The 23798-nt window shown below is 44.8% G+C and overlaps 1 protein-coding gene and 1 pseudogene across 1 annotated transcript in view; one reads left to right on the plus strand and one right to left on the minus strand.

Moving 5' to 3' along the window:
- Positions 1–549: 549 nt before the first annotated feature.
- B4galnt2 (beta-1,4-N-acetyl-galactosaminyltransferase 2) overlaps positions 550–23798 on the plus strand; it is a 29956-nt gene continuing 6707 nt past the window's right edge. The window contains exons 1-8 of the mRNA XM_047543793.1: positions 550–563; positions 732–818; positions 6060–6245; positions 6895–7032; positions 11660–11766; positions 13912–13949; positions 18371–18551; positions 19664–19750. Coding sequence (XP_047399749.1) covers positions 550–563; positions 732–818; positions 6060–6245; positions 6895–7032; positions 11660–11766; positions 13912–13949; positions 18371–18551; positions 19664–19750 — 838 coding nt within the window. The remainder of the gene's footprint in view (positions 564–731; positions 819–6059; positions 6246–6894; positions 7033–11659; positions 11767–13911; positions 13950–18370; positions 18552–19663; positions 19751–23798) is intronic.
- On the minus strand, positions 15448–17733 carry LOC124981080 (40S ribosomal protein S2-like; annotated as a pseudogene).

A 23798-nucleotide genomic window follows, 5' to 3' on the forward strand; every position in this document is an offset into this window, starting at 1 on the left:
CTCAGACCACTAAGCAGAGCGAAGGCATCTTGTTTTCTCAGCCCTGGGTCCGGGGGACAGAAAGTGCTTGGGGGCTTCAGGGTCACCTAGATTCCGTTCGAATTCCACTTACTAGCTGGTTATCCCACGTAGCCTAAACCTGGGACTAATATCTGTACTCACCGCCTACGGCTGTTGTATTGAGGAAATGACATAGACCAGGCTTTTAGGGTCGAGTCCACTACTAGCTAGTAAGCACCAAAAACAAGGGCAGAGGTCAGTATAATTACTTTATGTTGTTCTTTCGGGCGTGGGTCATTGGCGGGTCTTTGCACCCGCAAGTCCGCTGGAACCAATCCAAACAACCACAAACAACTTTTGACGCGCCGGGAACAACCTGGGCGCACAGGAAGATCCAGGACCTGGGCATGCACCGCCCCAAGCTCTGGCGGCTTCCTACACCTGCCGGGCCCCCAGAGAACCTGCTTGAGCCCGTACCAGCTCTGGGCGGTCGGTGGAGTGGTTGCCTGGCCCCACGATCTCGGCCATCGGAGAGAGGCGTGATCCGGAATGATTTTCTGCAGGTGAGTATCCCCGGAGCAGAGAAAAGTCTCGGGAAGGAGCAGAGTCGGGGCCGCGTAAGCCCAACGCGTCTCCGGGGTAGGTGGCCGCAGCAGCAGCAGCAGCAACAGGGGTCCACGGGTTCGGAAGCGGTTGCACTCGGGGTTGGGTCCTCAACGCTGAGCCCGCAGAAACGAACCGGGAACTGATTTTTCCGTGAGCAAATTCGATGTGGACCTTACCTCTCGAGTCTGGGAATGTGTCGCGGGGGAATTAGAGCAAGGGATTCGACCTTGGGGGCTCCCAGCTCGGAACGCGGAAGTATTGGCCAGGGCTAGGGCCTCTTTCCTGCACCCAGGACCAAGCGGCGATCAGAGGGATTCAGTTCCCCGGCGCGCAGGCTCTGCGCAGTTCAGGAGCTATTTTTGTCCGTTCCGCGGCTTGCTCAGAGCCTGGGATTTCGAAAATTTGGTTTTCAAATTCAGGCGCACATCCACAAGGCAGAGTGAGAGAGTCTGCTCCATAGCCCAGAGCGCTAACATAATAATAATTAACGGGGAAAAGTGACTTGGAAGTGTAAATTAATTTTTATAAACTATGAAGAAGTAGTAATTTTGTGCTTTCTTTTTGATCCCCAAAGTATATTTTCTTTATATTCTTTATATATCTCAAAACTCTAGAACAATCCCTAAACGCCTACAAGGAAGTCATCTTGTGAAAATGCAAAAAAGTGTTCATGAGATGACATTTTACGAACATTAAAAAGAAGCCCAAGGGCTGGGGATATAGTTCAGTTGGTAGCCTCGCAAGTAGAAGGCCTTGGGTTCAATGCCCAGTACCACCGAAAAAATAAAAAGAAAAAATAAAAAGAAGCCCACGTTGAACAGAGAATGTGGGAAATGAGGGAAGGAAGACAGCCCTTGCATTTATTCATGTCCCTGGCTAAAGCTTGAATTCCAATGTTCCTCCAGCATTCACCCTATCTTATTCCTTTATGGATGACTGAAAAGGAGAATGCTAGGGTTCAGTGCCCAGGCTTCACACTCAAACTGATGCCAATGAATCCATTTATGAACAGCTGGAATCAGGCACAAAATTCTGTGTGTGTGTTGGGGGGAAATTGATCCCAGGGGCTTTTTACCACGACATCCCCAGCAATTTATTTATTTATTTTATTTATTTATTTTTAAATTTTGGGACAGGGACTCTCTAAGTTGTTGAGACTAGCCTCAAATTTGTGATTTTCCTGCCTCAGCCTCCTGAGTCACTGGGATTACAGGCATATGCAACAGAGATGGGCTCCTTCTTTTCATTTTCGGACAACTAACAATTAAAAATGAATTACACTGCCTGGCTAGTGGCACACACCTGTAATCCCAGCAGCTTGGGAGACTGAGGCAGAAAGATCTTGAGTTCAAAGCCAGGCTCAGAAACTCAGTGAGACCCTAAGCCATTCAGTGAGACCCTGAAATACAAAAAGAAAAATGAAATACAAAAAAAAAAGGGTTGGGGAAGTGGCTCAGTGGCTAAGTGCCCCTGGATTCAATCCCTGGGAAAAAAAAAAAAAAAAAAAAAAAGAAAGAAAGAAAGAAAGAAAGAAAGAAAGAAAAGAAAAGAAAAGAAAAGAAAAGACATGGAAATGCAGTTACACCTTCTGATGTTATCTGAAGGTTTCCAGACTGGGTTCTGCAAATCTAAAGAAAGATACTTGAGCAATTAACCTCTTAACCATTTAGGTGGGGCTTCTCTTTAGATTTAGGAGGGGATATCAAAAGGGTTAGGAAGGGAAGCAAATGAAGAGGAAGTGAAAATAACTCTGCCAAGGACAACTCCCAAAGGACTGGTCACTGTTAAGAAGGAAGCCAATCTCAGAAATGGCATATGCTACGTGCATGTTGATGATGATTCACACAAAGGTGTGAATCCCTGGAGGCAGAGTTATTTGGGAGCCTCCTAGGGGACTGCTCCCCAACCCCCCACTATCTTGGTAGCCTTCTGATACTTTGAGGCAGGTTGTGTGTGTGTGTATGTGCGCACACGCGCATGCATGTGCACACGAGTGCGTGTTCCAGCTTTACTATTTGTCGTCAGTGATGAGATTGGTCTGCATTGCCTAGTCTACTGTGACTAAAAGTGGAAGGTTCCCTTAACTCCTAAGCCTCTCAGACTGTAACCGTGGTCCGCTTGATACTGTGCATACAGCCCTTGCTGCTCTGCCATGCAACTCATTTTTAAAACAGACATGTTTCTTTTCCTTCCTCTCTCCCTGCTCCTCCCTAATCTCAGGGGAAACAGGATTACCTTTCTTGCCCATTTTAGGCAGATTTATCTGTCCTGAGCGCACACACACACACACACACACACCCTAGCAACGAAGTAATTTAGACTTTGGGGATAGTACCAGATCTCAGAAATGACTATCTCCCAAATTAACAAGCAAATTACAACTCTCATACAGAACGCGGGGATGTAACCTTCAAATCACCTCTTTAAAAATTGCCTGTTCCTCTGGATGGGCCAAATCACAGCCTCTGGGACAAGAGTCCCCGGTGTTTCTCCTTGGCTAGCAAAGCAATACACCTTTTTCCTTCTTCTCAAAACCATGTTCTTGTCAGTGGATCGGCCCAAGGGGACAAGGACTGAGCTTCTGGCAACAAATTTGGTACCCCAGGTGGGATCTGAGAGCAGCCCGCCCTCCAGCTTCCTTGGGCAGGCCTGGCTTTCCAAGGAACCCCACTTCCGTGCTGAGGACGCAAGGTGGCGGGTGAACTTGTTGAGAACCAACTGCGGGAGAGTTAGGAGAGTTTAGGTGAGTTTGCCTATGGTTGGACCAGAGGAGCTGTTCCTGTGAGTAAAGGAAGGGACTGAGGGACTGTCCCTGCAGCTGCCAAAGCTCCTTTTGCTTCGGGAAACTCCTGCCTTCTCTCCCTGAATGGTACAGGTTTCTCCATCATGGTCCACTTTGAGAAAAGGAAACTGAACTCAGTAAAGTCACAACACTCTTGGCCATTTGGTATGTCCCCTGGTGTGCATGCTGAGACCTTTGATTCCACATATCTGGTTCCTCTTTGTGGGAACGTCTGGTCCCTCTTTCTGGGGACATCTGTGTAGATGTACACATCCACTGGTGTAGGAGTCATGGTTAAGTGGGACTCGAGAATCTAGGGGTATTAACTTCCTTCGGATCTTTTGGAGGTTCTCATCTTTTGTTGGCCTTGGATTTGTGAATTCCCTCTGGTTGTCTGTCTGTGTTTTTGTTTTGTTTGTATATATTAGTGCCCCTTTTAAGATGTGACCAATACTGCATTGATCCTGTAGGTAGTCTTTTGGGAAGATCTTGTCTACTCAATTTAAAGGTTCCCAGCCGTTCACCCTGGTTTTGGGGTTCCACTCTGGTTGTCTCTCTCAGTGTTGCTTTTTGTAGAATCTTGAAATTGGAGTTGGTCTGTCAGAGGTAAAGTGAGTTGAAGAAAGTGCCACCTATAGGTACAAGCCTGTCTAAGATAACGCTTTACTGTAAGGATCTGGCTTTTGAAAAGCTTTCTGGATTGTTTTACAATCTTGCAGTTGGAGTTGGTGTGTCAAAAGTAAAATAAGTAGAAGAAATTTGTATGTGCAGGTCTTTTTTTTGTTAATTGTACACAAATGGGGTACAACTATCGTTTCTCTAGTTGTACACGAAGTAGAGTTGCACCATTTGCGTAATCATACAGGTACATAGGGTAATGATGTTTGTCTCATTCTGTTACTTTTTCTTTACCCCACACCCTCCCCATCCCTCATTTTCCTCTATACAATCCATCCTTCCTCCATTCTTGCCTCCCTTCCACCCCTGGCTATGTATCATCATCCACTAATCAGAGAAATCACTGGGTCTTTGGTTTTTTGGGATTGGCTTGTCTCGCTTAGCATGATATTTTCCAACTCCACGCATTTCCTGCAAATGCCGTAATTTTATTCTTCTTTATGACTGAATAATATTCCATTGTGTATATATACCATAGTTTCTTTATCCATTCATCTATAGAGCAGTAATCTCCAGAATCTATAAAGAACTCAAAAAACTTTACACCAAGAATACAAATAACCCAATCAATAAATGGGCTAAGGAAATGAGCAGACACTTCACAGAAGATCTACGAGCAATCAACATATAGATGAAAAAATGTTCAACATCTCTAGTAATAAGAGAAATGCACATCAAAACTACCCTAAGATGTCATCTCACCCCAATTAGAATGTCTGTTATCAAGAATACAAGCAACGATAGGTGTTGGCAAGGATGTGGGGAAAAAGGTACACTCATACATTGCTGGTGGAGTTGCAAATTGGTGCAACCACTCTGGAAAGCAATATGGAGATTCCATAGAAAACATGGAATGGAACCATCATTTGACTCAGCTATCCCACTCCTTGGTCTATACCCAAAAGACTTAAAATCAGTATACTATAGTGACGCAGCTATATCAATGTTTATAGCAGCTCGGTTCACAATAAGTCTATCTGTTTTAAAGGTTCCTGTCTGTCAGCCTGTTTTTAGTGATCCTCTCTTGTCCTCCTGTTTTTGTCTGTTCCTGGCCCTTTAAGACATGGGCCATGCTGCACTGGTCTTACCAGTCAGTACTCTTGAGCAGAGGGATCTTGGCTGCATGGGCCACCTATAGGCATAAACCTGTCTAAGAGAAAGACAGTTTACTGTTACACAATCTGACCTTTGAATGGTTTTTCTGGATTCTTATACAATCTTGACTTTGAAGTTGATCTGTCAGGGGTAAAGTATATGAAAGAAATTCTGTATGTACAGGCATTTATGCAGCTGCATGATAAGAGGTCTGAACTGTCAGGAACTAATTTGAAGGTGCCAAAAGACACTGCCTATGGTGTGCAAGGATAGCCGACCACCAGAAGAAAGGGTTAAAAAGATTTAAATCTTTTAAACCCAGCGCAAGTGTTCCCAGCACTGTTTCTCAGCCTGGCCCCAGGCAGCTGCAGATTATTTTACTGTGGTCGAGAACACTAGCCTTAAATTGGAAAAGAATTCCCGAAAAGCTGCCTGGGCTGTAGAAAAATGACCAAAGAGAACCTGGCCTCTGCCCGGCCCTCCAGCCCCTTTTGCCCATGGAGGGTGGAGGCTGCTGGCCACTGAGGATGTGGCAGGAAGTTTCAGCACTGTTAGTTTATGACCTGGGGATGGACAGAGTCTCCCCTTTGAAGATCTGACAGGACACCCCTTTGGCCAGGAGATATCCAACCCTGGGGCAGAGCAGTTCTTGCTCTAACGGTGTCCCATCAAGCTAGATGTCTGGGAGACTGGCAGAATTCACAACTGCACCAAGAAAGAGACAGACACTAAGGCCAACCTGTGGTTTGCAGGCAGCCTCTGCAAAGGCATCTTCAAGGAAGCCTCAAGAAAAGGATGGAAAGAGCCTCCTTCATTGCAGATCAATATGCCTAGTATAAGAAAAAGACCCAAAAGGAAGAGTTGTTCATGTGTTTTGCTTTTTTTGTGTTTCCATCAGCTCTCGATTTCCGTGGCTTCTCAAGACGTTAGCCTTCATCTTGGTACTTGGCATTGTTCTATTTATGTTCAGAAGTGTGTCCCTTCCGGTAGTGTTCCGTGGCTTCAAGTCAGACCATGCACACCTGCCACTGACGCTTCTTTCCAAGGAGAGCATCAGGAACCTGTTTTCCTATGATGGGATCTGGTGAGCCACCCTAGCCCTCCCGCGCTCTCTCTCTTCCTTGTGGTGTACTAAGCCTGGCTATGCCCAGTTTACAGAGAGCTCCCTTTCTTCCTGAACCTCTGCTGATTTGCTAAAGTGATACCCAATTGTAGGAACCAGGAAAGAGCCTGGTCCACAGGTCCTGGTCTCTGTTCTATATAGCACTCAGCAAAATCCCTTAAAAACTTTGGAGGGCCCTACAGACCAAGACTAAAGGGAGACATTGCCTTCCTGTCACTCTGCCCTCTTCCCTGGGACATGGCTGAGGTTTCTGTGGCTCTCAGGATGAAAAAGGATAGGTGCAGGGGACAATTCAAGAGGGGCGACACCAGGTGCTGTGGTGTATGCCTGTAATCCCAGCAACTTGAGAGGGTGAGGCAGGAGGATTGCAAGCTCCACCTTGCAAGAGAGAGAGAGGAGGGGGGTTGTCTTTAGTCCTCCCTTCCCCTTCCCTCCCTCCCTGTGTCTCCGTGAAGAGCCACTACTGGAGGAGTCCAGGGTCTTGACCCAGTTAGGACAGTTAGGACAGCTGTGTGTGGGAAAGGAGATCCTTAGAGTGAGGGACACACTGGATTAGGCCTCAGGTTCCCTCCCACCCAACCCATGTTTACAGCCCTCTCGCTTGTTCTAGGCTGTTCCCTAAACAGCAGTGCAAATGTGTAACCTCCAAAGGGCGAAGAGGTTATAACTTGCAGGATGCCTATAACCACAGCGACCTCCCAGCCGTGCAGGCAAGGAGACAGGCTGAATTTGAACACTTTCAGAGGAGGTAAGGCGGACCATAGGGGATGGTGGGTCTGGGAGTTGGAGTGGGTCCTAAGAGAAAAAGCAGGACCTCCTTCTCTTGGGAGGAGCTATCGGGAATGGATGAGAAGGGAATCCAGGACATGATCCTCACTTGAAGATTTATGGAGTGTGCGTGCATAAAACATCTCATAAAAGAAGAAGAAAAAGGGAATGGAGGTATTTTGAGACTAGTTGTTAAGGGTGATGTTGGTGGTAGAACCTCACAGCGGGTGACTCTGTGCTCATTACCAAGTTGTGCTGTTTTATTCATTTATATATTGGGAACATACAGTCCACCTGCCATTTGTGCAAGGGGGTGTGTCACTTTTTTAAAATAAAAGAGGTGCCAACCTCAAGGTGTATCAACTATGACTATTAATTGAAAAAGGAGGAAATTGATTCTCTGGTTGATATCAAGGGGGAATTGGTTGGAAAGATTCTGGGATCTCACCCGATCCCTAGATGGCAAGATGGGCAGGCTGGGAAGTTGGACAAGAGCTGACAGGCCAATAGCCTTCTGCTGCCTATGTTGTCATTAACTCTGCAATATCCTGTCCCCAGGTCACTGCCTTAGTGCTCTGTCAACTAAGCCTAAGTCATTAATCAAAAGTAAGGGAAGGAGTGAGTCAGATCTCTCCCTATTTGATTTTTGGAGTGAACGGCTACCCCCTAAACCACACTCAAGTGGAGGCTGTCCCCAGGAAAGAGATGCAGGCACCAGTAGGAAGGGCGTGTTGAAAACCACACTGCCAGTGGGATACACAGATGATCCTGCCATGGATTTGAACATGGCACACCTGGCTGTGTGCAGAGCAATGGGACTGGGCGGTGGGAGGCAGGCCAGCCACACTCAGGGCCTGGAGCCTCTACCTTCTGCTAGTGACCTTGGGCAAGCTGCTAAGTCTTCTCTGTTAGAGTCATCCTGAGGATCTACGAAGTTGATAGATGGAAAGGGCTTAAAACTGTATCTGCTTTGTAGTTGTAATAACAAATATGATTTAACACTCATCATGATCATCCTAAGATTCTGGACAGTGGGGGCTGGAGACACAGCTTCATGGCAGGGCACTTGCCCAGCATTTGCAAGGCCTGGGTTCGACCCCCAGTACTGCAACATAAATGAATAAGCAAATAATAAACAAACCTAAGTATGCAGATGGTCATACATTGGTGTGACAAATTCTCACCTCAAGTAGAACCTGGCCTCCCACAATGCCCTCTGCCTGTGTCCCTTGAGACCATTTGTCTGATCATCTCTGGATCTCTTTCTGCCACTGACTCATGACGTCTCTGTACCCAGAGACTCAAGACCTGACACAAAGAAAGCCTTCGCAAGTGTGCGTAAAATGAGGGGAAACACAGGGGACATGCTTGTATGGGAACCCGGCTTTTGTCTCCACCCTGGGCAGATGGGGACTGTTGGTCATTACAGGAGGGAACACCCCAGGTATGCAAATATGCGGTAGGCACACAGTGGGGAAGGAAGGAACAGAGAGGGGGTTTGAAGAGTCCCAGGGGGTGAGATGGGGAGAGGCAGGGGAAGGCTAAGGGGTCGTGGAGTGGGGTGCTGAGGTGGAGGGAGCTGGGCAAAGGAATTATCAGAAGGGACTGATTCCATGTGGGGAAACCTATGAAGCTGGAGAAGCTCCCGGGCATGTCCTCATCGTCCCCTCCTTTCCTTATGGAAATGGGCTCTTGGGATTATACAAGGCAATACAGGTATAAACAGAAGCCAACAGAGCCCAATAATAATGATTGACATGGATGGTGGTTAAGATAGTCATGCAGCAAGCAAAGCCTCAGGTCAACAGAGGGGCAGAAATAGGGCGGTAGGAGACACTTCTATGACAGTGGTGAACAGGCACACTGCCTGATGCATTTAAATATACTGAGAGACTCCAACTATTGGCTCAGAGTTCCAAGGTCACGTATCCATGCCACACAGAAAACTTAAGCAAACAGGGAGGATTAAGTTTGACAAAGAGAATGTAGCAATTGGCAAAAATAGTCCATGGCTTGTTCATGATTAAGGTGAACATAGTTACAATAACATACACAGTGAATATTATTCCATACCAAAATCATAATGTAATCATTAGATGAGGAAAGAAAGTAAAAATTTTTAAAAAATCTCATGTGTACTGGGTCTTGTGCCGGTGAGGACAAAGATAGCTGGGCAGGGAGATGCTCAGTTCCTCCTGGTTCCTCACATCTTTCTTATTTAGCGCATGGACTATATCGAATGCCTGCTTTGGGCAAGGTGTGAGTTAGGGACAGAGATAAATCTAATACAGATCCTGCACTCCATGAGCTTACAGTGTTGAAAGTGCATCCTTCCCTATAATCAAGTGTCTGTTCACATTAACACTTTCCTTGTGCCACCATGGTGACACAGGTGACGGAACCCAGTGTTGAATAGTGAGTGAATGTGGGCATGTGTTTAACAAATTGGGTGGAAACTCAAGAGTTTGACTCAAAGCTCAGCGTTAACACAGTAGTTATAGAGGGAGTGACACGGTAGATCTTAGGAGGGAGAATGGATTCCATACCTGAGAAATGAGAAAAGAATATTCAAGGACAAGGTAACAGTCAAAGCCCAGATTTATATTTGTTATTGAACAGGTGGGTTAGTGTTCTTATTAGTAGCTTTGTGTAATCCTGTGTCTCCAATTTAGCACAGGCCTGGCAGTCAGGAAGGTAAGTGTGGTTCACTTCCTCAGCACAGAGGAGCGATTGTGAGGACAGAAGTTTCAGGCAGTAAAAGGAATTTGGTAAATCTAGATGCATTGATAGGGGACAGAGCTCTACTAAAAGCAAGATGCAAGAAGTTTGTACAATATACAATCATTGGTGTTTTTAAAAGTAAAGAGGATACTCATGAGTGTGAGTGTTGTTTATTGGGGGTGTTATTAAATGTTTAACAATGGTCCAGACAGGGCTACCCTCATTTGGAGTGTTTGCCAGTTTCCATGGTGGAAATACCTACACCATAGCTGATTTTAAGTTCCCAGTGTGATGTTACTGAATGTGGAGTTGGAAAGAGAAACACAGTAGGTCACAATTACAAAATATCCCCACCACACAGAAAGAGTAGATGTAAATAGCTTCGAGATCAGAGGTTATAGTAAGATACTTAGGAAGTGATGAGTTTTGAGTGTTTCTGTTACCACTTTTCTCATTACACTGTATTTATTTTTATTTATTTATTTATTTTTTTTTGGCACTGGGGATTGAACCCAGGAGCATTTAACCACTGAGTCACATCCCCAGCTCATTTTTCTATTTTATTCAGAGACAGGGTCTCATTGAGTTGCTTAGGGCCTCGCTAAGTTGCTGAGGCTGGCTTCTAACTCACAATCCTCCTGCCTCAGCCTCCTGAGTCTTTGGGATTACCAGTGTGCGCCATCACACCCAGCTAGGATGATTATTTTAAACAATTCTGAAGTGAACATCCTTATGCGTATCTTATTGTTTTCCACATACCTCTATTTCTCTTTTTACTTCACATCTGACCTGTGGCTAGATCATATAGTCGTTTGCTTTTTTTTTTTTTTTTTTTTTTTTTTTTTTTTTGCAGTGCTGGGGGTTGAACCCAGGGCCTTGTGCTTGTGAGGCAAGCACTCTACTAACTGAGCTACAACCCCAGCCCCTTATTTTTACTTTTAATAGATACTGCCTAATTACTCTCAAAGGACCTACATTGGTACACACTTGCATGAGGAGTGGGTGAGTGTGGTAACTTACACGTCCTCTACCTAACTAGTGTTTGCTTTCATCAAATTTAAACAAAACTTTAATGAGAAAAGTATTTCATTATTTTTTAAATCCACATTTCTTGATCAATATTGAAGTGAAGCAAGTTTCACGTGTTTATTGTCATTTGTGTCTTCTCATCTGCTAATTGCCTATTTATGCCCCTTTTCATTTGAAAATTTTAACTTTTTCTTATTTGTATGCATATTCACTGGAGTAGTCTAATCTTTTCCCAAGGTAATTTCAGTGATATGCATAGTTAAACTGTATCCCTAAAAGTTACATTTCAACCGCGCATTCATGCCTCGAGGACTCTCTTCCTGGATTGGTAGACTTTTGCCCTTGACTGAAGGTTATCAACAATTACAACAAAACATAAAAATAGTTACTGGGTTTGCTTTACAAATATTGAGATAACAACCACCCATTATCAAATTTCTTGTGATATAGTTACTTTTGAGTTTGGCACTGGAGATAGTTTCCTTCCCTTTAGGAATGGATCTGCAGCTCCCTGGTGATAGTATACTGAGTGTCAATCACTTTATATCTGGCTACCAGGAAGTTCAGATATAATGTTGGTTTTCAGCTACTGCAGGAGGGTTGGCCCCTGCGGTCTAATAACTTCATTTTTTATTGTGATTTTTCATTTTCATTTGCTTTGTTGTATACTGCCTCAGTACGTTTGTGGAATAGAGCCTGGGTAAGGGGTGAAAATAAAGATATGGGGAGGGGGACAGAAACAATGTACTTTTGATTTCTCACCATGGGAAGGGCAAAGCTGTGTGTGCAGGAACCACCTTGAGGACCCTCCAGGGACCAGCATCAGGGCAGCTGCTCATGTTTGCATTCTCCTGCAGAGAAGGGCTGCCACGCCCACCACCCCTGCTGGCTCAGCCCAACATCCCCTTTGGGTACCCAGTCCACGGAGTAGAGGTGATGCCCCTGCACACCATTCTCATCCCAGGTAGGTATGCCAACCTCCTAGGAGGCTGCAGGCATTATTCTCACTCTTCTTAGGCAAAGGGTAGAGCAAAAGTCATTCATTGAATGCCTGCTGTATACACAGCACAGTTCAAGAAGCCTCCCTGGTTTCACAATTGGGAATCGCCCTTAGTAGCTGTGGTCTTCCTTGGGAACCAAGAAAATATAGAAGAGAACAGAAAGCAGTGGGTCTCTTAAGAATCTTAGGGCAAAGCTGACTCTATGGAATCTTCCAGCATGAAGGGCAAAGGCAGTGTGTGAGCTGGTCTCTAGGGAAGGCATTTTGAAAAGCTGATTATGCTGGTTAAAACTTCCTCCGTGGTAGAATTTTACGCATTCCTCTAGTTCAGCATCCCATCCCTTTTCAAAACCAAGTGCAAGATCACCAGAAGAGACAAGCGGCACGAGCCTGCGTGTGCACACGTCTTCCCCCAGTGCAGAGATGGTGGATTCTGTGGGCCTGTCTGGTGGTGGACTCTTCTGCTGTGGGCTCTTGGCATCTTGAGTCGACAGTCCCATCATGAACCCTGCAAGTATGTGCTGGGTGGCAATGACACCTGGGAAGGGGCATGTCTCATGAAGCCAGCTGAGCCCTCTTTAGGTCCAACATTAACGAGCAAGACCCAAATTATTTAGTCACATGTCAAACAGGTAGCAATGAGAGAGTGCCTGAGGCAGGTGCTAGAGCTGTGACTGAGCCTCCCAGATGGGACAAAGGGAAGGGAGAAGCATGTCGAAGCCTCAGTCCCTGATCCAGCTGAGCCTGCTCCCTTCCTTTCGGTTCTTGCCATCCTTGCTTTTGAAACGCTCTACCTTTGAAATACAACCCAGTCCTGAAATCAACTGTGTTGCCAATTCTCTAGATGGTGAGAGCCTAGTAAGCTTATTCAGGCCGCATAAAGAAGTGTGTTTGAATTAGAATTAGACATATTATAAAAATAGAGATTCTAAAGTAAATATATTTGGAGTGAATTGATAATGGCTTTGAATAGCTTTATTTATTTATTTTTTTGTGGTGCCGAGGATTGAACCCAGGGTCTCCCCATACTGAGCAAGTTACCTCTGAGCTGCAACCCTAGCCCTTTTTATTTTATTTTGAGACAGGGTCTCACTAAGTTTCCCAGGCTGACTTGAACTGGAGATCCTTCTGCCTTAACCTCCCAAGTAGCTGGGATTCCAGGTGTGCACCACCATGTCCAGCTTTTGAATAGCCAATTAAAAAATGCTTTTCTATTTTGGATGATACTTTTTAATTACGGTAAAATATACATAACACGAACTATAATTTTGACCATTTTTAACTGCAGAGTTCAGTGGCATTAAGTATTTTCGTATTATAGTACAACCATCATTCATCTCTAGACATCTCTAGAACTTCTTTGCCATTCCCAACTGAAATTTTTAATTTAATTTTTATTTTTAACAGTGCTGGGGATGGAACCCAAGGTCTTGCACATGCTCAGTAAGCACTCTACCACTGAGCCGCACCCTGAGCCCTCCAAATAGGTACTTTCTATTTGGTACCAGGGATTGAACCCAGAGGCGCTCAACCACTGAGCCACATCTCCAGACTGTTTTTTATATTTTATTTAGACACAGAGTCTCGATGAGTTACCTAGGGCTTCGCTACGTTTCTGAGCCTGGATTTGAACTCGCGATCCTCTTGCTTAGCCTCTGGAGCTGCTGGGATTATAGGCGGGCACCACCATACCAGGCTCCAATTGGTACTTTATTCCCATTTAACAACAACTCCGCGTTCCCAGCCTCCGGCAACCCCCCTTCTCCTTCCTATATCTGTGAATTTGATGACTTCAGGTCCCTCATCTAAGGACGAGTCATTGTTTCCATTGCTGCCTTCCCTTCAGCTCATAGTCACCTGGAAGGGGTCAAGTGAATTCCTGGCACCCAAAGCTGGGGAGGAGTTCTGGAGGCCCTAGAAACACTGGGTTTGAGAAAGACTGTGGCCCCATCTGACAGCTCTGGGGGAGAGGGGGTCGTGTCAGCCCACACACTGGATAACTGGTGACACTTGTAGGGTCTCTCAAGCATGTGTCGTTAGGGGAGAGCACCAGGAAGCCTTGGCAACTTCTCAAACGGCACTTTTTGTCCTTTTCCCCGCATCCTCCAGGTCTCCAGTATGAAGGTCCAGAGGTCCCAGTCTATAAGGTAAGAGTCCCCTTCCCAGCATTTTTTGCACTGGGCATCCTGCTGTCCTTGCCCCTGTCCAGATGAAATGTCACACAAGCCCAAGGTGGGCGAGCAGGTAGGCTGTGTGTGTAGAAGCAAGATCTCCTTGGCCTTGGGAGTGGCTGAACTCCCAAGGCCACACAAAAGCACGGGGCCACCACGGCAGCTGCCGTTTCTGCTGCACAGGAAGCTGCTGGCAGGGTCGTGGGTGCTGCCTTGGAGGGCCTCCGTTGGGGTCAGGCTGGCAGGACAAAGGTGCTCAGTGTCCTCCTTTCTTTCCCTACGGAATGCACCAAGTCAAGGTCTTCTGAAGGGACATCTCACGGCTGGGCTGTACTCTCATCCAGAACCCGAAAGAGGGACCTGGGGGAAAGGTGACTTTGGCTTCCCACCTGTGCATCCAGAGGGAGCATGGAATGGAGATGAGTGAGCTCATTCTGTCCTCCACAGGCCTTCTCTGTCTCCCCTCCCCTTGAGCTCACCCCGAACCCCGAACCTCGTTACTGTCACTTTCTCATTACACTGCATTTTGTTTTGTTTTGTTTTCTACATGGTTTATTTGTAGTGGAAGGCTGGAACCCAGGGACTCCTGGAGAGTGTTCTACCACTGAGCTCTGCCCTTATCTGTACCTGAGGAACTGTGTGTGTGACTCTGTGCTTGTTGACTTCTTCCCCACCGGAATACCAGGTTCTCGAAGGCAGGAGGTTGTCTCAGTCTCTCCCATAGTAACTTGATTCTCAGAGAGTCGCTATTGATTGACTCACATTTTCAGCAACAGTGACATTCCAGTAAATTTTTTTTTTTTTTGGTTCTGGGGATTGAACCCGGGGCACTTAATACTGAGCCACATCCCAAGCCCCCTTTTGTATTTTATTTGGAGACAGGATCTCACTGAGTTGCTTAGGGCCTTGCTAGTCTGTTGAGGCTGGCTTTGAACTCACAATCCTCCTGCCTCAGCCTCCAAAGCTGATGGGATTACGGTTGATTTTTTACCTGGTCTTTTTAATTACACATGACAATAGAGTTATATTTTGACAAATTTATACAAAGATGGAGTACATCTTATACTAATTAGGATCCCAGTCTTGTGGTTGTACATGATGTGGAGATTCACTATGGTATATTCATATGTGTACATGGGAAATGTCAGATTTCATTCCACTGTCTTTCCTATTTCTGTCCCCCCTCCCTTTTCTTTCATTCCCCTTTGTCTAATCCAATGACAGTGGTTGCTCATGACCTTACTGTTTGTCCACATATCAGAGAGAAAGTTTGATCTCTTTTGGGGGGAGGATTGGCTTATCTCTCTTGGCATAGTAGTCTCCAGATCTATCCATTTACTGGCAAAAGTTATAAAGCCATTCTTTTTTATGACTGAGTAATATTCCATTCTGTATATATACCACATTTTCTTTTTTTTTTTTTAAACAGGTTTCATTCATTTTATTTATTTATTTATTTTTTGTATAAAAACTCTTATGTTGTAGCCACAGCTGGAGCCTGGGTCCTCTGTACAGAGACTCTGGTGTGGGTTCTCACAAGATGGTCAGTGAATTCCTGATGGGAAACTTGGTGAACACAGTTTCTTTCCAGAGATCGGGAGTCAAATAGCTGTATGTCTTGGAGATGGCATCAAAGGTGGCCTTAGTGAAATGGCCCAAGGTGGCGGTGCAGCCCCTGGCAGAAGCATAGTAGTCATCAGTACCAGCCAGCAGCAGCAGCTTCTTGAACACAGGGGCTGAGACCATGCCAGTACCTCTGGGGGCAGGGATGAGCCGCACCAGCACAGAACCACAATGTCCAGTCACCTTGCAAGGGACAGTGTAGGGCTTGCCAATCTTGTATCCCCAGTAGCCTCTCCGCATGGGAACAATGGAGAGCTTGGCCAGGATGATGGTCCTTGGATAGCAGCAGCTGCCTCCTTGGAGCACTTTACTCCCAGTCCAGCATGGCCATTGTAGTCCCCGGTGGCTACAAATGCCTTGAACCTGGCCCGCTGGCCAGCACGAGTCTGCGTCCGTACACGCATGGTCTTCAGAACCTCATCCTTGAGTGACGCCCCCAGGAGAAAGTTGATGACCTCAGACTCCTTGATAGGCAAAGAGAAGAGGTAGATCTCCTCCAAGGACTTGATCTTCATGTCCTTGACCAGGCGGCCCAGCTTGGTGACCAGGATCCACTCCTTGTCTTCCGCCTTGCCTCCGCGAGCACCACGGCCCCAGCCCTGACCCCAGCCTCCGCCTCGGCCATGGCCTGGGAGACTGCTGCTGAAGCCTCCATGGAAGCCGCTGTGGCCACCCATTCCAGGGCCCCCAGGCCCTCCGGGCCCTCTGGCTGCACCACCGTCATCTGCTATTTGGTGTTTTCCCAGAGAAGAAGCCTTCTTTTATTTTTTAATATATCTTTTTATTTGTTCTAATTAGTTACACATGACAGTAGAATGCGTTTTGGCACATCGTACATAAATGGAGTATAGCTTCTCATTCATCTGGTACATGATGTGCAGCTACACAGATCATGTAATCATGTATGCACACAGGGTAATAATGTCCAATTCATTTTATTATCGTTCCTACCCCCATACCCTCTCCCTCCCTTCACTCCCCTCTGTCTAGTCCAAAATACCCTTATTCTTCCCTTCCCCTTTTTGTGAATTAGCATTCACATATCAGAGAAAATATTCGGCCTTTATTTCTTAGGGATTGACTTATTTCGCTTAGCATAATATTCTTCAGTTCCATCCATTTACTGGCAAATGCCATAATTTCATTCTTCTTTATGACTGAGTAATATTCCATTGTGTATATAAACCACATATTCTTTATCCATTCACCTATTGAAGGGCACCTAGGTTGGTTTCATAGCTTTGCTATTGTGAATTGAGCTGCTATAAACACTGATGTGACTGCATCACTGTAGTATGCTGATTTTAAGTCCTTTGGGTATAGACCAATCCAGTTGATTTTCATAAAGATACCTGGCTATTGCCGGGTATAGTGGCACCCAACTGTAATTCCAGTGATTCCGTAGGCTGAGACAGGAGGATTGCAAGTTCAAGGTCAGCCTCAGTAATTTAGCAAGGTCCTAGGCAATTGAGTGAGACCCTGTCTCAAAATAAAAAACAAAAAGGGCTGGGGATGCAGCTCAGTGGTAACGTGCCTCTGGGTTCAATCGCCAGCACCAAAAACAAACAAACCGACTTGACTATGGCAGAAAACAAGCAGAGAGTAGTGTAGAGGTGGCAGTAGGGGTGGGGAGAGGTGGTCCACTGCTAGCTGCAGGTCTAAGGTAGAGCTGGCAGGGCTTGCTCCAAGATGGGCTGTAGGTGAGAGGAAAAGGAGAGAACAAGAACGCCTTCCCTTTGGGGGCTTGAGCCGGTGAGTGGATGAAGTGCCATTCACAAGGCAGGGAGAAACATGGGGTGCAACATAGGGCAATGGGGATCTATCAGTAGTTTCTGACAGTATCAAAACTATCAGTAATTCAGTGTCGAGGACACTGGGTTCGAGTTGTTTGCAAAATTTCCTAGCAGGACCACCAACCAGGCAGCTGGATCATCAAAAGAAATGAGCTGGAGACAAGTTTTGAAACCATTCACAAAAAATTGGTATTTAAAGCTATAAGAACAGGTGAAATACTCTAGCAGGAAGGTATAAAGTAAGAAGGAAAAAGGGTCTCTGATCAAGCCCTGAAAATTTCCCTTTGGAGGTTAGAGCAAGGAGGAGTTGGCAAACAGTCAAAACCAGCAGTAAGGCCAGGCATGGTGGCACACGCCTGTAATCCCAGCAGCTCGGGACCCTGAGGCAGGAGGATCACAAGTTCAAAGCCAGCCTCAGCAATTGAGGAAGGCCCTAAGCAACTCGGTGAGACTCTGTCTCTAGATAAAATACAAAATAGGGCTGGGTTGTGACTCAGTGGTAGAATGCTCACCTAGCATGTGTGAAGTCCTGGGTTTGATCCCAGTACCACAAAACAACAGCAAGAACAAATCTTGTAGAAGAGTAAGAAGAAATCTAGAAGAGGGGTACCTCACAAACCAAGGAATACACTATATTTGCAGAAGCAGGCCCTTAAACACACAGGAGTCCTAAGACAGTCTAGGATTTCATAGGTGGGGAGGGTACAGCGTCAGCTACCTTGTCCTTTAGCCCAGATGTCTCTCTAGCTCTTCTGTGCTCTGCCCCCTGCTGGCCATCCTGCGTATGTGTTTTTCCTGAGAACGGATATTTTCCATTTCTGGCATTTAGCATCTCTCCGACAGAGGCTAGGGGAAGGAGAAATGGGAACTTATTGTTAAATGACTACAAAGAATCAGTTGGAATTGGTGAAGAAGATCTAGAAATGGATGGTGGTGATTGATAGATGCATAATAATGTGAATAAACTTAATGCTACCCTAGGTCACCCTGAAAGCTTCTCTAGGGTCACTGAACACCCTCGCTGATGTCCCAGGTGATGTCGTGCACGGCAGAGGCCGGAAAGAGATGATCATTTCAACCAGCAGCCGGAAGCTGTTGCAGTTCATCCTCCAGCATGTGACATACACCAGCACAGTGTACCAGCACCACTGGGTGGACACGGGTGAGAGCCTGTCTTTGGATTGCAAATGCCTAGGGAGCTAGAAAATATCCCTGGGATTCCTCCTCAGTCTTCTTCCTCCAGGAAGCCTGCCTGTGTTTAAGATTCTTCATTTGCACCTGTTTCTAAAACCAGACTTCCCAGTTATTGCTCCCAACACTCTTCCTATGTTGCCATTGATCCCATCCAGTGACTCAGGGACGGAAATAGATCATTCATGCGGCTCCCATCACACAAGGATGGGCTCGCTGAGGAAACCACCTGTGTTAGTGTTCTGTCATAACAAATACCTGAAGCCCTCCCAATGTCCCACCTCCTAAAGGCTCCTCCCCCTCCCCCACTGGTATCCAAGCCTCAGACCTTTGAGGGGGACTTACCCAAACCATAACACCATCCAATTCTGTCACCCTGCAGTTCCCAAAGCACAGCCTTCAGCCTGGAGAGGAGAGAGAAGGGAGCCAGTCTGTGCATCCATATATTGGCCTGGGCACGTGGGGGGACTCCCAGTTCCAAGGGCAGTGATTTGTCTCCTCTCCCTACTCCAGAAACCCCCGGGAAAACAATTTCTGCTATTTGTCGGTTTCCTTCTGGATCAACCCAAAGAACCCCTTTCTCTTAAGGAGCCACATGGGTGCATTCCCAGGACACCAACAGAAGACAACATGGGATAGGTCGCTCACGACTGCTAGCTAAAAAAATAGTTCTTCCCACCTTCAGATTTTAAAACGTTCCCCTTCAGAAAATGACCCTGTGAGGTGAAATGGAGCAGGCACTATTGTCCTGGTTTTGTAGAGAAGGCAGTGAAGTGATGTATTCAAGGTGTTTCAGAGAGTACGCAACGCGGTCAATCTTAACCCAGACCCTGGGGTCTACAGCCCGCGCCACCCGGCACACTCTCACCGGGAAGAAGCGAGAGCTCCGGAGCATTCATCAGGAGGCCCCAGGGAGGGTCAGGAGCCCCAGTGCCTTAAGCTCTGTGGGGTCCTCAATCTTGTCCCTGCCAGCACTCACTCTACCACCTTCACCTGAGCCTCTCAATTCAGCTTCCCGGGGGCAGCGTGGAGTTCCATCCAGATGTGATGCGGCTCAGGCTTTGACCTGTTTTCTTCCTCCAGTGAGTTTGAAGTTCAAGTCCTCAGTGGCCAAATTCCCTGTGACCATCCGCCATCCTGTCATACCCAAGTTATATGACCCCGGACCAGGTAAGGCTCTTGTCCTTAGGGCTCCACAGTGGTACCTGGTAGAGCTATTGGTTGAAATTTGGAGGGGCCACCTCTGAGATGGAGGAGTACTGATCACAACCACAGGGCTGGTGGGATTCTTGAGCACCAGTTTTGTTGAAGGGAAAAAAAAATTCTAGGACACATTCCCTTAGTATTGCTTTACTATATTTACTTGCTATGTGGTTCAAGCTTATTTGGAAAAAAAAAAAAAAAAAAAAAAAAAAAAAGAGTGAATTATACCTTTTTTTTTTTTTTTTTTTTTTTTTTTTTTTGATACTGGGAATTGAACCCTGGGGCACTTAACTACTAAGCCACATCCCCCATCATTTTAAAAAAAATTTTGAGACGGGGTCTAAGTTGCACAGAGCCTTGCTAAGTTGCTGAGGCTGGCCTTGAACTTGTCATCCTCCTGTCTCAGCCTCCTGAGCCATTGGGATTACAGGTATGAGTGACTGCCTGGTGACTTATAACATTTTAATAAGTAATAGTAATAAAAACTAAGTGGTACTGCGGAATGAATAGGTACTTCAATGGAATCAAATTGGAAACCCAGAAATAGACCCAATACATATTAGAATCTCACTGTGTGATAAAGGTGGATTTTCAAATTAAATGGGACAAATTAGCAAGTTAAAGACGGATTATTCAGAAATCCTGTGGGATCACTGTAGCTGTGGAGGATAAAATGTTGACTCTATCTTACAGCTCATACCAAGATAAGTTTCAAATAGATCAGATATCTAGATATTTTTTAAAGTACAAAAAAAAAAAAAAAAAAACCCATAGAGTTTAAAAAGTAATGTCAGAATGTGAGACATGACACAAAGCCCAGAGACTAAAAACATAAGATAGATAACATTTTAGAATGTCTTTATGTCAGAAGCCCACCAAGCAAATTCAAATGACAATGGACAAATTGGGGAAAAATCATCTTAAATACACAGTAAAGCCTAATTTTACTTAAGAACACCTATAAATTAATAAGGAAAAGTGCTCAGTTCACAAAAAAATTTAATTTAGCAATATTTTTAGACATTAAAATACATGCTCAAGCTGGGTGCCGTGGCACATGCCTGTAATCCCAGTGGCTTGGGAGACTGAGGAAGGAGGATTGCAAGTTCAAAGCCAGCCTCAGCAACTCAGCGAGGCCCTGAACAACTCAGCGAGGCCCTGAGCAACTTAGCAAGACCCTGTCTCTGAATAAAATACAAAAAAGGGCTGGGGATGTGGCTCAGTGGTTAAGTGCCCCTGAGTTTAATCCCCAGTATCAAAAAATATATATGCTCAAGCCGGGTGTGATGGCACAAGTCTGTAATCTCAGAGACTCAGGAGGCTGAGGCAGGAGGATTCCAAGTTCAAAGGCTAGCCCTATGCAACTCATGGAGACCCAGTCTCAAAACTTAAAATAAATAAATAAACAAACAAACAAATAAATAAATAAATAAAATTTAAAGGGCTGGGGATGTGACTCAGTGTTTAAGCACCCCATGGTTGAATTCCCAGTATTAAAAAATATTAAATAAATAAATAAATGAATAGAATATTTTTTTTCATAATGGGAAACGTTTATTCTTTAAAATCAACTGTTTTAAGAAAAAGAAATCAAAATTGTACTTTTGGTAACCACACTGGCCATTATCAGAATAGCACATGCTGTTAGGAGAAAAATTTTTTTCTGAGATTCCTCATTGGATGATACCCATCTATACTATGACGATGTGAACAATACACCAGAACATGTCCTAGTGAGCAAGACCGATTCTCAAATGGATAAGAACCTTGACTTGCTCGGAACACTTGTATTTGTTGCAACAGATGATTAAATAACTTGATTATAATTAACTTAGCAAACATTCTTGTTTTTTGGTATGGGGGATTGAACTCAGGGTCACTTGACCACTGAGTCTCATCCCCAGCCCTATTTTGTATTTCATCTAGAGACAGGGTCTCACTGAGTTGATTAGTGCCTTGTCCTTGCTGAAGTTGGCTTTGAACTTCCGATCCTCCTGTCTCAGCCTCCCGAGCTGCTGGAATTACAGGCATGCGCCACTGCACCTGGGACTAGAATGTTTGATGCTAAAAAAGAAAAGAGGTGCATGTGAGGGGCCAGGGAAGTAGCTCAGGTCCTTGTGCATGCTAGGCAAGCACTCCCCAGTGATGATATGAAATGCTTGCCAAGATATAAGCAAGACGCAGAAGTGAATGAAGAGTAAGCTTTTAAAATAAAAGAAGGGAAAGAAAGAATGTATGTTCATGCCTTTTGATTATGAAAAAATAAAGAAGAAATATTGGTTGTCTCCTGGGAGGAAACCAAATAGTTAGGGGACAGGGATGGATCTTTTGAGCCACTTGGCATTTTTAAATGTATTACTTATATGTCTGAAATGTAATTTGTTTTATCCAAATAGATTCTATTGAAAATATAAATCACACTATAATTTTGAACTAGTAACATTATGTATCTATTGATAAAGATTTAAAATATTTGCTTAATACAATAACAGTCTCAAAAATAAAAGAAATAAGCAAAAGAAAATTCATCCCAAGGTCTTTTGACTTCATATTTTTAAATTCTTTATTTTTACTTTTTGTTTCTATTTATTTATTTTTATTTCTTTAGATTTGTTTTAAAGATGGGCTACATTTCCAGACCTTTTTAAAGTGTTAGAGATGCAGTGGAAATAATATCCACAATCTTTTTTTTTTTTTTTTTTTTTGGTACCAAGAATTGAACTCAGGAGCGCTTTACCACTAATACCACTGAGTTACATCCCTAGTCCTTTTTATTTCTTATTTTGAGACAAGATCTTGTTAAGGTGCTTAGGGCTTCACTAAGTTACTGAGGCTGACCTCAAATTTGCAATCTTCCTGCCTTAGCCTCCCGAGTCTCTGGGATTACAGGCCCAGTGTCCCTGTTCTGTTCTTTTCTTTTTAAAAAAATTATTCATATATATATATATATATATATATTTTTTTTTTTTTTGGTTGCTGATGGACCTTTATTTTATTTATATGTGGTGCAGAGGCTGGAATCCAGTGCCTCACACGTGGTAGGCAAGCGCTCCACCAATGAGCCACAACTGCAGCCCCCCACACCAGTTCTTTTTATTTGATTTTGAGACTGTGTGTCACTAACTTGCGCAGTCCATCTTTGAACTGTTGATCCTTCTGCCTCAACCTCTGGAGTTGCTGGGATTATAGGTGTACACCATCTGTGCAGGACCTGGGCATTGCCTTTTGATTTTGTTTCTGAGATTTCTGAGACCCTTGTCATCTAGAAGTTTGATCCTTTGATAAATTAAAATCAGTCAATTACTTTCCCTGTTTTGCTGTTTTTCTGAAGTGCATTATACTGATAATAATATTCTTCCTTTATCATATGGTGGTGTAGGAATTGTATGTCTCTTAAAGTTTGTTAAAACTCGCATCTTTTTCTTTTTGGTCCAAGTGACAAGTAGGTTTGGGGATTAGGAGTGGGAATGGGACTGACAGAAGGGAGACAAAAATCTCAATTCTGTGTCTTTAATGGTTTTGGCTCTGTAGGTTCATTGAATTGATTTTAGAATGTTCCTATAAAATGATCTGCTTCGGAACTGGAGATCTAACTCGGTGGTAGAGAGCTTGCTTAGCAAGTGTGAGGTCCTGGGTTAGACGGAAAGGAGCCTGGCTTGCAGTACACACCGTAGTTCCAGCCATCCGAGGGCCTGAGGCAGGAGGATCACAAGTTGGAGGTCAGCCAGGGCAATTTAGAGAGACCTTGTCTCAAAACGATAAAGAATAAAAAGTAACTTGATAGTAGAGTGCCCCTGGTTTCAATTTCCAGCATTGCCCCCAAATAATTAATTAATTTTTAAAAAGGAAAAAAAAAATTAAAAAGATTAAAAAGGGGAGGAGTCGGGAGGATTGGTTGAGCATGATCTTGAGGACAATTATTTGTGAGGAGGGGCACAGGGGATTGAACCCAGGGGCGCTTTACCACGGAGCCACATCCCCAGCCCTTTCTTGTATTTTATTTAGAGACAGAATT

The sequence above is a fragment of the Sciurus carolinensis genome, chromosome 3 (genome assembly GCF_902686445.1).
Source record: "Sciurus carolinensis chromosome 3, mSciCar1.2, whole genome shotgun sequence".
NCBI classification, from domain to species: domain Eukaryota; kingdom Metazoa; phylum Chordata; class Mammalia; order Rodentia; family Sciuridae; genus Sciurus; species Sciurus carolinensis.